Source organism: Asparagus officinalis, chromosome 1 (genome assembly GCF_001876935.1).
Source record: "Asparagus officinalis chromosome 1, Aspof.V1, whole genome shotgun sequence".
NCBI lineage: Eukaryota > Viridiplantae > Streptophyta > Magnoliopsida > Asparagales > Asparagaceae > Asparagus > Asparagus officinalis.
In genome coordinates this window covers 112,885,233-112,898,667 of record NC_033794.1, presented here as the reverse complement: position 1 = coordinate 112,898,667, position 13,435 = coordinate 112,885,233, and the positions used below count along the sequence as shown (strand labels likewise).

The 13,435-nt window shown below is 32.2% G+C and overlaps 1 protein-coding gene across 3 annotated transcripts; it reads right to left on the bottom strand.

Moving 5' to 3' along the window:
• LOC109829022 (phosphoribosylglycinamide formyltransferase, chloroplastic-like) lies at positions 3,670-12,873 on the bottom strand. Of its 3 annotated transcripts, XM_020396060.1 has the most exons (7): positions 12,737-12,873; positions 11,971-12,354; positions 8,584-8,695; positions 8,174-8,226; positions 8,050-8,056; positions 6,094-6,220; positions 3,670-3,942 (listed from the first exon to the last, which is right to left on the bottom strand). In XM_020396060.1, the coding sequence occupies exons 2-7, from the start codon at positions 12,344-12,346 to the stop codon at positions 3,829-3,831; spliced, it is 789 nt and encodes a 262-aa protein (XP_020251649.1). In that variant the 5' UTR covers positions 12,347-12,354; positions 12,737-12,873; the 3' UTR covers positions 3,670-3,828. The 3 variants fall into 3 exon arrangements, with proteins under 3 accessions (XP_020251649.1, XP_020251648.1, XP_020251650.1); XM_020396059.1 differs by having other exon boundaries at positions 8,050-8,226; positions 12,737-12,872; XM_020396061.1 differs by lacking the exons at positions 8,174-8,226; positions 8,584-8,695 and having other exon boundaries at positions 8,050-8,113; positions 12,737-12,869.

Sequence of the window (13,435 nt, the reverse complement as noted above, 5' to 3'; positions counted from 1 at the left end):
TGATTAAAGGAATACAGATCAATTTTTCTTCATTTCTTTTTACTACAAATTTTTCCACAAACAAGATTACTTTGGAAACTTCTTGTTTTAATTAATCATTTGGAATGAGAGACAAATATAATACCTTAGTGTCATATTATTTGAATTAAATAATTGATTAACTACCAATTTTAATTCAAATTAAATAATTTACTTCAAATTAACAAAAAAAAATTCCAAAAACTTAATTAGGACCTCATAGCTTAATTAATCAAATTAAGCATACCAAAAATGGGCCCAAAACCAAATAGAGTTAAGTGGTTGTGCCCTAACTCAAATTGCCTGCAACCTTCTTCTTTCACCCGACGGAAAAGAAAAACAATAGAACAAACGCAATGTTCGTTTGAGAACGAACGCGGGGTTCGTTTGAAGTGAGCACGAGACTTGCCTGAGGATGAACGCGGGGTTCGACTTGAGAACGAACGCAAGGTTCGTTTGGATTGAGCACAAGGCTCGCCTGAGGATGAACGTGGGGTTCGACTTGAGAACGAACGCGAGGTTCGTTTGGATTGAGCACAAGGCTCGCTTGAGGATGAACGCGGGGTTCGACTTGAGAACGAACGCGAGATTCGACTTGAGAACGAACGCAGGGTTTGTTTGGATCGAGCATGAGGCTCGCCTGAGAATGAACGCAGGGTTCGACTTGAGAACGAAGGCGGGGTTCGTTTGGATTGAGCACGAGGCTCACCTGAGAATTAAGGTAACTCCCTCCTTTTGCCCTAATTTTCCGATGCGTTTTCACGCACGAACCCCTTGAGGTTTTATTCTAAAACCGCCGCCGCCATTGCTCCCGCACCCAAAGGTCAAAACTCTAGGGTTTCCTAACGCTGCCATCGTCGTCGGAGTCGAGAGCGAGGCCGCTAGCGACACTTCGCTGGCGAGGAGCACGAGGACTGACAACCAAACAAAAATAGATCTAAAAAATTCCTCGATTTTATTTCAAAAACAGATCCATAATCGAAAAAATGACTTCTTGATCCAGATCCCAAAAAAAATCGAAGAAAAAATCCAACAAAATTTAAAACTTTACTGTTCACAGAATTTTACTGTTCATCCATGAACAGTTCTGAGAAAAACCAGAGATTTAAGATCAAAAGCCCAATTTTAAAACTTAAACCCCTAAGAATTAATCATGAGTGGCTCTGATACCACTTGTTAGATCTAAAACTGAGATCTAATCCATAAAACCATGATTAATTCAAAGAGAATAAACACAACAGAGAGCGGAAGTAATACCTGAATCCATGAAGAATTTGCACGAATCTAAATTAGGGTTTGATCTTCTAATATTGAGGGTCTCTCCTTTAGAATTTCTTTAGATGAGGATTAAGAGAATAGAGAATGTAACCATAGATTAGGGACCATAACCCCTTATTTATAGTTGTTGTACTTTTATAATTTGACCCCTCATCAAATTATAATTATAATATGGTATCCGCACATTTAGCCCATGACATATTTAAATATCTATTGACTCAATTATCCGATTGATCACTTTATGTGTGTCAACTGAAAGATAGCAACACATACTGATATAACATATGTGCCCACAAATAGATTTAATTAGATTTAAATCCAACAGACACACCTTTATCAGTTTAGCATAAAAAGTAACATTGGTAACAATTTAGCCTAAAATGCGATAAATACAATGATAGATAGATATTTTTGGTGCTGGAGATAATTTTAAGCGAAAAATTAAGTGATATTTGCATATACACCTCTCGCTCTCCCATATTTTTCGGATTAACCACCCAAAATAATTTAAATTTTATTAAAAAAAACTCTCCCTTCCACTGTCTCTTCCTTCGTCCTTCCCACTGTCTCATCCATTCTCTTCTCCAATCCCCAACTTTCCTTCCTCTCCCCCACTCCTTCTCCATCCTTTCCCATATTCATTCCTGCATTCTCCTTTCCATAATCTCCTTCATTCTCTTCCTCTACCAATCCACAACCTCTCATCCTCTCTCCTACTCCATCTCCCTCCTTGCTCCGTCCACTCCCTCACCATTTGATCATTAAAAAAAAATCCAATCTCCTCCTCTTCCTCTCTTAGACCCAATATTAAGTATTCTATCAAACATCCAACCTTCTTCTCCTTTTCATCTCTGCCACTCCCTCTCTCTCTCTCCTTCCTTGCTCTACTCACTCCCTCTTCACCCTTCAAATATCAAAAACTCAATCTCCCCCTCTTTTTTTCTCAGACCCAACATCAAAGCATTTTACTTGAAACATTAGGAGGGATGAGTTTTTATTTTTACGTATTTTAGAACTTGAGGGGATAAATCTGAAAATATGTGAGAGTGAGGATCTATATGCAAAATTCAGTAATTTTTTCTCTTAAAAATAGTCTCTAGTACCGGAAATACCAATTTGACATCGTATTTGTTATTTTTAAGCTAAATTATCGCCGACATCACTTTTCTAGGCTAAATAAAAGGGTGTCACTTTTTAGGCTAATCTGTGCCCAAATGCAGATAAAGATATATTTTTTTATATCTTTATAGGATAATTATGTGGATATGAGTATATGTAAAATAAATTTTTTCACGAACGTGAATATTGCGATTTTTTTATCAACCAGACTATTAAAATATTTTAACCTTAAATAGGCATATTTCGATTTTTTTTATCAACCAGACTATTAAAATATTTTAACCTTAAATAGGCATATTTCGAAGTTAATTCTTAGGTTTTACCAGTTTAAATTTGCAGGCATGTTGAATGTAGTAATGAGTTACTATTTTAGAAATTCATTTTTAAGAGAAGTCTGTATCATATTATGTACTTTAGAATTTTTTGGTCTCTTTCGTTTCCAATACAACTAGTGTGCACCCCGTGTAAACCCCGTGCGAAGCACGAACCCCCTTTTTTCGCTATAGTAATTCTTTTTTGAACGCCACAATTTTTTTGTAAACGGCACAATATTTTTTAAATGCTACGGTATTCTGTTTACGCTACAGCAATAATGTTATGGAAATTCACTGTAGTATTTGCTGTAGTATGAATAGTGGATCTTAGGATCCTCCTATATGTATAGAGGAGTAGATATACGGAACAATTTTGCTATTTTATAATATGTATTCACAATCGATTTTTGACTGATGTAGATGTGAAATTTCCTTGTCAAAGTATATATGCATATGTATCCGTAATTGAAAAATGGATAAATGTTTTATCGAATCCATATAATATCCTCTGCGCCCCTGATTAGTCAAGCTTCCACGGCTGTACAATGATTATTGTTGTTGCATTTGTTATTGTTTTTACTTCATTTTTTTGGTTTGTATATGATATTATTTCAGTTATTTTATTTATTTATGTGTGTTGTGAAACAAATTCTGTACACGGACAATAAAACAACTAGAGTTGGCCAATATGTTAACAAGTCCATTCACGCTAAGTAAAATTAACCAAAATACAAAATAACACATAGATTTTGCCGGCACAATGAGTTAAATATACTGGCAACCTGATCTCAACAATTGATAAGTAAATCATCATCACCTGCACTCAAATATTAGACAAAAACATCTAACCTTCAGAATGAACTTCTGAAAATTTTAGCGTTGATTAAAAAACAAATAACAATACGTTACAATTCTCCTCATCAGAACAACGACAATTCAATTTACACCAAATTGTTCTAAATTATATATCAGAATTAGTACAATTATCAATCAAAAATTTGATTGACACACAGGGGCCAAGTCTAGAAACAAACCAGAAAATAGTATGAAATGTGATTAAATAACCAGAGAAAGATGGATTTCAAGCCAATTGATATAACTAACTATATTCATCTGGATTCTCTCTACTTCTTATAAGAGGAACACCATCTTCTCTCCAAACTATTCGCTCTTCACATAAAGCTGAAATTACCTCCACATAGACTTTGTGCTCCTGCAATATGAAGGTTATGAATATATTTGCCAGAATCAAGAGGATTTGCTTTAAAACAAAAAAGGAGTAATCCCAAATAATACTGCTGCAAGACTAGAATTGTTTGGTAATCAGCGTAGCACCAATTCTCTTTAGAGTTTTATTATTACAACCAGCATCACATTTGGAAATTTATTCTCGAAATTATAAGAAGGCAAAGTACAATTGCTTTCTATAAGTGTAAATTTCACAAAACCCCTATGAACTTTATAGATTATATTACAGGAAACCATCTTGAGTTTTCCAAATAATACTAAACCCCCACCCACCCCACAACTTAAAATAAAAAATTAAAAAAAGAAAAAGAAAAAGAAAAAATTTCTTCCCCAAAAGCTATTGGAAAAATCCGATAAGCAACATACATATAGACTTATAGAGTAAAAAGTCTAAAAACGTGACCTGATTATTGTATCTTGTTCTCCCACATGAATGTTTTTTGTTCAGTTTTTTCTATCACAAGTTTTGGTCTGTCATAACTTATACTTCTTACTCTACCCTTAATGTCTCTAAAAGCTCGGAAGGTTTAGTATAGTTTTGAAAGTTCAAGGGGGGTTCCTCTGATTTGCAAAGTTTCGGAGGGTTTCATGAAATGTAACCTTTCTAGAACTATGTTTTTGAGCAAAGATGGACAAGAGGGAGGAAGCATAAAAAAGAAGAATTAAAAAGGTGGTTACTTGCAACTTGCCTTGTTATGATAAAAATTTATTCTGTCAAAACTTTGATGATCCTAATGAAAAATATTGATTCGATGTTTTGATTCGGCATGTTTCGTTTCTTCCATTGTGGCAACGTCAAAGCTAATTCATTTCCTAGCAGACCAAATATTCGAGTCTTTAATTTAAAGTACTCTTTATCAAGAAACGAAGAACTTATATGTCAAGCTTACATAATACTGCATAATTTATCAAATGTGGCTATCTAGAGAAACATACAATATAACAGGGGCTATGTATTATAAGTGCCCAATGTCTTGAAGTGTCTTAAGAAAGAATCATAGCACATCTAAAAAAGTATACAATATACTTCTTAAGATGTATCATATACTAAGCAAAGACATTTATGAGAATAAGAAAGACATCAAAAATCTGAAATAATGGATTTTGATTTCAGTTTGATTTGAATCACTTGATCATATTGCAATTGGCCTTCTTTGTTATAAGATCAATGAAGATTCTTTTTTTAACCTTTTTTTTTCTTTTTTGGGTGCTTTATGAGCTATTTATGCAATATTTTTATCAGATTTTTCACGTTCAGGATAAAGCAAACATAGGTTGTAACTTAATCGATGAATTTGATGGATACTGGCATGTAAATTTGCAACCTTGATTTATTATGAATGTATACTGTACTTCACACTGCGTAGTTATTATTATTGGTCCTTAACTTGTATTTGTCTATTATCTCTGTTGTTGTTTAATATTCATATTTTAGATAACATCATAAAACAAGTATAATTTAATACTCGGATATTTAAATGCACTCACTTATTGGTGCATCCTTATTGTACAGAGAATACTGCACATTATTATTGTAGGAAATAGCTTCAAGATTGCAGAGTATCCAACAAGTTCATCATTGATGAAACTATGAAAGTTAAAAAAATGAAATTTATGAATCTATGATGCATAGGATGCAATAATCCCTATTCATTTATTTATGATGCAAGAAAAAAAAATGCATGCATAAACCAAAGTGATCATTAGCTCCATATCATTTCGTAGTCTCATAAACTATGTGGTGTATATTAAGGGAAAATACAAAATTTACAATATGTTGATGGGTGTATCCAAATCCATAAGTATTATAATATCCTTCTATCCAACATATGTCATATAGTTGAACTGCTACGAGAGTGAACTTGGCGCGCAAATAAATGCCACTGTAAGCACTGAAAATGGCCTGCAGATTACGGTGATTTATTTGGCTACAAAGTATGTTGCAGATTTCTACTGAGACATGCAGCTTCATTTCTAGATAAATGACTTCCGCAGAAAATAAAGTGCAGGAAACAGGCATTTTGAATTTATTAATTTCAAGATATGTCTGATTCATAATAAGATAGGATGAACCTTAATCCGTATTTTTCTGCGTAAAATATCCAGACTATATTACCTCATGTAGGACTCTAGTAGCCAACTGCTCTGCAGTGTCATTTGCCAACACAGGCACCACCCTCTGGGCAAGGATGCTACCAGTATCAAAATTTTCATCCACAAAGTGGACTGTAGGACCTGAGTACCTGCAAAGATTTAAAATAAAAAACAAAGTTGAACGAATCCAATGTTTTCGGAACAAAAGTCAGAAGAAAAGAGTCACTATTAAAATTATTACATTTCCACGTTTTATTGTTATACAAGACAAACAAACATGCAAACAAACAAGACTTCCAGAAATTAAACTCAGAATAAGGATTAAACAGGAACAACAACAAGAACAGGAACCAAGACTCAATGCCAAATTTTGTTTGCTCGGCTACAAATTAGTTATACAAGATACAAATGGGAAAAGAAAGTAGATACATTCATCAAGATGACAGGGAACTATTATTACAAAAAGGTGAACTGAAAGATTTTTTTTAATTATTATTTTGCTCCTTCTACCACGAAAATAAAAAAATTCAAGTTCATCTATTAACATTTGCTTATAAAAATAATTAGCATGATTGTGAAATTTAGACATCAAAGAATGAGGATGTAGAAAAGTAAGGTAGCAATTTGTGTTCATTTGAGTATAAACGTATAAAAAAGAGAAGAATATTTAGATGGGTAGTTCTAAGTTCTAACTATGCTGAACTTAACAAGAGCTCCACAAAGCCTCATTATATAACAAAGTGGAGAATGGAAATGATCAGATATCTATTCAAAGTTGGGTATTTGAATCGCCATGGTTATATTTTGTATGCTTGTGCATACGAACAAGGATGGGAATATTGTCTGGCTATGCGTGTTTGGTAAAAACAAATTCAAACTTGGATGATCGAGACACTAGCCAGTATTATTTATTATGCCGAAATTTTAATATAGAGTTCAAACTCTATTAAGCCCCTATGGTTTCATCTGCGAATCTATTAAGCCCCTCTGGTTTGTTTCGGCTCTATTAAGCCCCCGTGGTTTCATCTACGAATCTATTAAGCCCCCGTGGTTTTTTCGGCTCTATTAAGCCCATGTGGTTTCATCTGCGAATCTATTAAGCCCTTTTTTTTTTACTCTATTAAGCCCCTGTGGTTTCATCTGTGAATCTATTAAGCCCCGTGCTTTGAATTTCAAATGGGACTTATAGATTCGCAGATGAAACCACGTGGGCTTAATAGAGTCGAAAAAAACCACGGGGGCTTAATAGATTCACAAATGAAACCACGGGGGCTTAATAGAGTCGAAAAAAACCACGGGGGCTTAATAAATTCGCAGATGAAACCATAGGGGCTTAATAGAGTTTGAACTCTTTTAATATATTACTAAATAGCCCTGACCTATGCAGTTGTACATGATATTTCATATAGTATACACGGATGTATTGGGATTTTAGATATTTATTCAAGCATTTTGGACAGACCCTATCCATATTCAATCATATTGAAAGAAACCTGATACCAATATCATTATTTGTCTAAGTACAACAAAGTGTCAATTTTGGACTGAGATAATTATACCATTTACACCAGTAGCATTCGTCCATTCACATCATTTAAATTACCATCTTTTTGGTGCACCTTCATATAGCTTTTACACAAATCACCAAATTGCATGCCCATTGCTAGTCATAACCTTTCCTGAGGTTTTCATGACCCAAGGTAAGGGCCAATAGTAAATGATTTGCTTCTAGGGGCTGGTACATTAGACCATCAATAGGCTTTCATTAACACCATAAGAACATAAAGCATAATAGAATCAGTAAAAAATAACTAAAATTAGATTATATCTCAGGGAGTGGAATATTTATAGTTACAAGGCAGGTTTGGTACATTATTAAGTAGCAAGCATTCAGTAATGAGGGAATTCAGATGCAAATCTGAACCATAAGAGACTTATCTGTAAGAAATTCATCATTTATTTAAGATTTTTGCCTCACCTTGCCCCTGAAGCAATGACAGATCTATGCACCTTTAGACCATAAAATCCTTTTCCTCCGAAAGCTGGAAGAAGAGAAGGATGAATGTTTAAAATAGATTTTGGATAAGCCTGAACCAATTCACCTGGAATAAGTTTCAGGTAACCGGCAAGGAGAATGAAATCCACATTAAAATTCCTGTCCACAGTGAAAGAATCATTTACATTGGATCCAGTAAAAAGAGAAAGGAAACAAATTAGAAATCTGGTTAAGACGAGTAAATGCATCCATTTTATTTACCCTCTAGTAGGCATGGTACGTTTATCTAAGTTAGCCTTTCTAAAAAAAGTGCAGACATCTGTCCTCATGTATGGAGAAGAAAATCTGCTCAGCCATACATCTCTATTTTTAATGATAATAATGTGTACTTGTGTAGACATAAGATTGTTTCAGGATTAAATACAAGTCATATCTTAAAGTTTGAAGGATGCAAATGAAGGATAAAAGAGCAAAAGAACGTGGTTTAACATCATCTTACTAACATAAATTGTTCACCTTAAACTAGTGACAAGGTCAACAGCTGATAATCCCTCAGGTGAGGATTCGGTCTTAGGAAAGAAAATAACTGGGATACCATGATTACTTGCATATTCAGCTCCCCCGCAGCCTGACAGTCAAATCAAATATGCTTCTCATTAAATGCTCATGAAAGAAAATGCATTCATTATGCTTGATACGCCAGCACAATACGCAAAGAATAGTTAGCTTTCATAGAAATTGATGGCATGCACAAAGAAGAAGAGAAGAGTCTTCAGGCTTCTTCTAGCCTTCTCTGACGCATTTCCCCATGTGCATTTCTTTGGCCCTTACACCGTACTATTCAACTCTATCAACTTCTCTAACTGTTAATAGAATTCTGCTAAGATGTGATTATAATAATTGTCAGTTAAATGTGACCTAAAAAAAAGTACTTAGTAGCTATCTTGGTAGCTGGTGTAGCACATGTTCCTTATGTAACATAAAACCAATGTAATTTAGAAGTGAAGTTCTGCACAAGCTAAATAGAGGACATGGCTTATGAGAAATAATTTAAAATTTTTATAGTGGATAAATACATCATGCCTCAAGTTTAATGTATCAAGCCGTGTTTGCACATTAAGAATCATTATCCAAAACGCCTAATTAGTATGCAATTCAATAGTATATGTATGGATATGCAGCATATTGCAAAACAAAGATTACTTTTCTCAGTGATTAAACTTTACAGATAAGAAAAGTCCACTTAGTGTCCACCTTTCTCATATTTGTGCTAAAGTCATTTTCCTATACGTCAACAAACATAACTGCTAAAACATACAAAACATGTTCATGGCATGGAAAACAGGATGGGTTTTACTTCAAGATATCTGTTATGCAAAATTTAAGACTTAAGTGAACTATCTTCATTCTTCAGTCTTAGATAGGAACTACATTCAAATATCCCCTCATAAGCACATTCATCTATACTACTATAAAAAAAGGATTGAGGTGTTAAAAACTTTTAATTTCCTTTTTTACCTCTAAAATTTTAATAAATTCTAACTATGCCATTATCTCTAATTAATCTTTTATTAAATAAGTATAACCTCTTATTATTTATGCATCTCCTCACCTTCCTAAACAATTGTAATTATCAATAATATTATATCTATTAATTGTTTAAAACTAATAAAATAAAATAATTTATAATATAAGTATACACAATTATTAGTAGTAACCAATTAAAATATTATAATAATTATATATGAACTATAATAAAATAATTAAAATAATAGTATACACAGAATGATATATTACTAAATACTATTAAAAATTATACTATAATTCGATGAGTAGCAAAATAAATAAAATAAATTTTCAATCGCATAAATAATATAATAATTTTAATAATATCACATTAATTACAAATTAGACTATTTATTTAGTGTTATATTATGTGTCCACCTTTCTCATATTTGTGCTAAAGTCATTTTCCTATACGTCAACAAACATAACTGCTAAAACATACAAAACATGTTCATGGCATGGAAAACAGGATGGGTTTTACTTCAAGATATCTGTTATGCAAAATTTAAGACTTAAGTGAACTATCTTCATTCTTCAGTCTTAGATAGGAACTACATTCAAATATCCCCTCATAAGCACATTCATCTATACTACTATAAAAAAAGGATTGAGGTGTTAAAAACTTTTAATTTCCTTTTTTACCTCTAAAATTTTAATAAATTCTAACTATGCCATTATCTCTAATTAATCTTTTATTAAATAAGTATAACCTCTTATTATTTATGCATCTCCTCACCTTCCTAAACAATTGTAATTATCAATAATATTATATCTATTAATTGTTTAAAACTAATAAAATAAAATAATTTATAATATAAGTATACACAATTATTAGTAGTAACCAATTAAAATATTATAATAATTATATATGAACTATAATAAAATAATTAAAATAATAGTATACACAGAATGATATATTACTAAATACTATTAAAAATTATACTATAATTCGATGAGTAGCAAAATAAATAAAATAAATTTTCAATCGCATAAATAATATAATAATTTTAATAATATCACATTAATTACAAATTAGACTATTTATTTAGTGTTATATTATTAAATAAATTAAATAAATAATTTAGTATTATTTTTAGAGTATATTTTAAATATTATTGCATGATACTGAATAATCTATAGTTTGTAATGATTGAAAGCTAAACTTTTTAGAAAAAAATGTTTAATATTAATAATAATACTATTAATTGTCAATAATAGTATAATAAAAATTTATAAAATATTTATAGTACTAAATTATTTAATAGCATAGTTAAAAAATTAAGTTAAATAAATATTTTATAGCATACAGACAGTATAATTATTTTAATAGTATTACTTGAGCTAAGAATTATAATATTAAAAAAGGTAAATTGTAGTAAACCTTCATGAACTTTCAGCATTTTATAGTAAATAGATCCTATGCATTTTCGAAATCACATTAAACTCCTAAACTTTTGTAGAGAGCCCTCAATATCTTTTAGGTAAATTACACCAAACCCCCGATAACTTTCATAATGCCTTTTTATGCCATTTTCTAGTTTTAATTTACATGGTTATCTATAAAATTCAGAAAGTTATTAGGAGTCTTCTTTGAAACAAAAAAGTCATTAGGGGATTAGTGTAACATTGAAAGTTTATATGGTTGAAAGTTCAAAAGGATTTAGTGTAACTTACCCTATTAAATAATTATAATGAGAAGTAACTATTGCAATATGTTGCATGTATCAAATGTAACTATCTCGGGGACATCATGAAAAAGCTAGCAATATTAATGCAGCTTAGTTAATTTAGATTTAACAACTTTTAAGTTGGAGGGCCATATTTAAGAGAAATTATAGAATTGACAGTTTTATTTAAGAACAATTTTAGATTTGAGGACTTATTTATAAACAAATTTAATATTGGGCGATCATTATAAAAAATATTCAATTACAATAACTATACAATAACAATTAGTTCATACATTTCTTTTTAAGCAATCTTATTATACAATTTTATTTGTTAACACATAGTTTTACTATTTAATAAAAAATTCAAAATTTAAAACATGTACGTTCACTTGCAAAGCACGTGTATTATACTAGTAAAAAATAAAAAAAGTTATTAAGATTAAGTACTTCTGGTTAATGTCTTTTTCTAATATCACAAGTTTGATTCACTTCCCAAAGAATGTAGACCGAACAGAATACAGTGTATGGGCTAATGCAAATCAAAGAAGTAAAGACATGCTATCTAATATAAGAAGTATGGAGAATAATATAAAATAGTCATAAACTCATAGAGCATGAGAATTTATTCTTCACCCCCAATTGCTGAAATATATAGAAAGAAACACACCAGGTTTATCTGTGACTAACACCACGACGTCGCCAGGGATTGAACCACCTAATGTAGCCTCATGAATCGATCGGAAGTTCGAACCTCCACCGGAAACAAAAACTGCAAGCCTTTTCCTCCTGACTGCATTTTCGAAATGTTGAGCCATTTTACTCTCCGCAGAAAACTCAGCTTCTTGGAAACTGCTCCGGCACTCAAACCTCCGCGTCTCATTCCCCATCTCCTGCATTACTAGCTTTGCAACCAAATGGGGTTTGCCGAGATTTTGTTTTGGGTTTGAAATACTAAATGAGGAAACTCGAGGAATTTGGATTGCATTGCTTGTATTTGGGTTGGGAGAAAGTCTGGTTACAGAAGTTGAGCTCAAAGCTTCCATTGTAATACCTGGGCCAAAGCCAAATAATGAATTTTTATATTTAAATTCAACGCCTTACAATTTACATTGAAGAGTCACTAATTACAAGATACTTCCCACGATGAGATCATAAAATATGCATCAAAACTAGAACTTTTCACCTTTGTGGGTGGCGTCGGTTGATATCTCTAATTATCAAACAAAAAGGTGTGATTTGTAAACCCAAAACCCGTTAAACCCTGGCTTCCTAATTCTATGAATCAAATAAAACTTACAATGTTGATGGTCGAGTGTTACCCGGAAAAGAACCCAACATTTGCAGTTTAGCCCCACTAAAACGTACAATTCTCTAAATTGCATCCAATGGCTAAATATATAATTGAAAACCCCAAATTCAAAAACCCTACTTACGAAATTTTCTTTTTTGCCGAGGCCTCACTAAGTTGCTCAGAGATCGCCGAAGTTGTCAAAAATATGGAAAATTCGTCGGCGATGTCGGAGCGAAGATGAGAGCAGGGTATTGAAAGGGTTAAAATTTTGGGTTAATGGGTATCGGGTCGAATACCGACCTGATTCGAACCCGAACGCAGGTTATAATAGCTCAAGGGAGGGTGATGCGCTGTCTTTTTTTTTCCACTCAAATCAAAACTGACCAACAAAATTGGCGAGCTAATGCTACACACTTTAAGTTCACTTTTTATCTTATAAATCTATAAACCTCTTTATCTACAATCAATGTGGGACTAATTTCGCGAGCTTATGGATATGATGAGCGTAGTACGTTATTTAGCTCAAGTCACTGCTAAAAACTAGTCAGCTAATATTACACTTGAATCATACTTTTTACCTTATAAACACATCAACCTCTTTATCCACAACCAACGTGGGACTAACTTTGGGACTATTACGTTCAGATGTGATGTAATGCATATCGGCTATCAATATAGTTTACAATATTTTTTGACTTTTTAATCATGTAACAAGTGACAAAAATAATTAATTTTACACAATTTTTGAAACTTTTATTTGCAAAAGATACGAAGTTAAAATATATTGAAAGTATCGGAGATACTATTTCAACATAGTTAATGTGTGATAAATCACATAAAA

Excerpts from the sequence above, each read along its gene's own strand:
- LOC109829022 (XM_020396059.1), bottom strand. The coding sequence starts at position 12,346 with ATGGAAGCTTTGAGCTCAACTTCTGTAACCAGACTTTCTCCCAACCCA. Across the intron at positions 8,696-11,970 it reads GTTAGTCACAGATAAACCTG|GCTGCGGGGGAGCTGAATAT; the intron begins GTGTGTTTCTTT and ends TTTGACTGTCAG. Across the intron at positions 6,221-8,049 it reads GTCATTGCTTCAGGGGCAAG|GTACTCAGGTCCTACAGTCC; the intron begins GTGAGGCAAAAA and ends AAATCTTTGCAG.